The sequence below is a fragment of the Propithecus coquereli genome, unplaced genomic scaffold (assembly GCF_000956105.1).
Source record: "Propithecus coquereli isolate 6110/MARCELLA unplaced genomic scaffold, Pcoq_1.0 Scaffold56, whole genome shotgun sequence".
In the NCBI taxonomy this organism is placed as follows: domain Eukaryota; kingdom Metazoa; phylum Chordata; class Mammalia; order Primates; family Indriidae; genus Propithecus; species Propithecus coquereli.
Window position 1 is genome coordinate 3,403,754 of NW_012151507.1, and position 889 is coordinate 3,404,642.

Consider the following 889-nt stretch of genomic DNA (forward strand, 5'->3'; position numbering starts at 1 on the left):
TCAGGGTCAGTCTTTATTCTATGTATTTTAACTCTTAATTCATTTAATCCTAAAAACTATCCAAAGAGGGTACCACTATTATTATTTAAATTTTGCACATGAGCAAACTGAGACACAAAGAACTTAAGTGATATAAACAAAATCGCACAGTTAATAAATAGTAGGGCTTAGATTCAAACACAGATAATCTACTTCCAGAGCCCACACTCTTAAACTCCAAATAATTATCTCATTGTGTGTGTATACATGCAGGGGTGAATGCAGACTGAACAAAAGACAAAATAACAGAGGGCAGAACAGAGAACGGGAAACAGACAGGAATAAGAATTCAGAGGCAGAGCATAGGCAGACACACCGAAAGACTGAGAGAAGAAGTGATGTACAAACTGAACCAATAATATACACAGAAAGCAACAGAGATAGAGTAGTTCTTTTATTTCATAGTTTTTATACTTACCTGGAAAAGCAAAAAAAGATGTAAATTATGTTTGTAGCTAATTCAACACTTTGCTTCCAGTCTTCTCTCAGGACTCTTGCTAATGCACCAAGGGCAGTTTCTAAAGAAAAAGGAGACACACAAAAATGATCACCCTCCTTTCCTCTGGTATAAAGGCTGATTGGTTTTAAATGTCTAGTTATTAATAAATAAAAGAGCTAAGATGGAATTAGGACAAAAAGTAGGATGCTTCTTTCCAATACAGAAAGCTATTTTTAAAACTAAAATATAACTTTTACTTAAGCATTCATAACATGCAGCTTCAAGTCTATACTATAAACAGAACAAAATATAATTCAGATAAAGTAACATAACAGGTGACAATAAAATAATAAAAAAGCTATTCATTTCTTGATTTTCATTTCCACTTGTAATTGTACTACTGCAATACCC

The 889-nt window shown here is 32.8% G+C and overlaps 1 protein-coding gene across 1 annotated transcript in view; it reads right to left on the reverse strand.

Moving 5' to 3' along the window:
- KIFAP3 (kinesin-associated protein 3) overlaps nt 1–889 on the reverse strand; it is a 209,250-nt gene that overhangs the window by 172,894 nt on the left and 35,467 nt on the right. Inside the window, exon 5 of the mRNA XM_012657714.1 lies at nt 458–557. Within this exon, the coding sequence (XP_012513168.1) occupies nt 458–557 (100 nt within the window). The remainder of the gene's footprint in view (nt 1–457; nt 558–889) is intronic.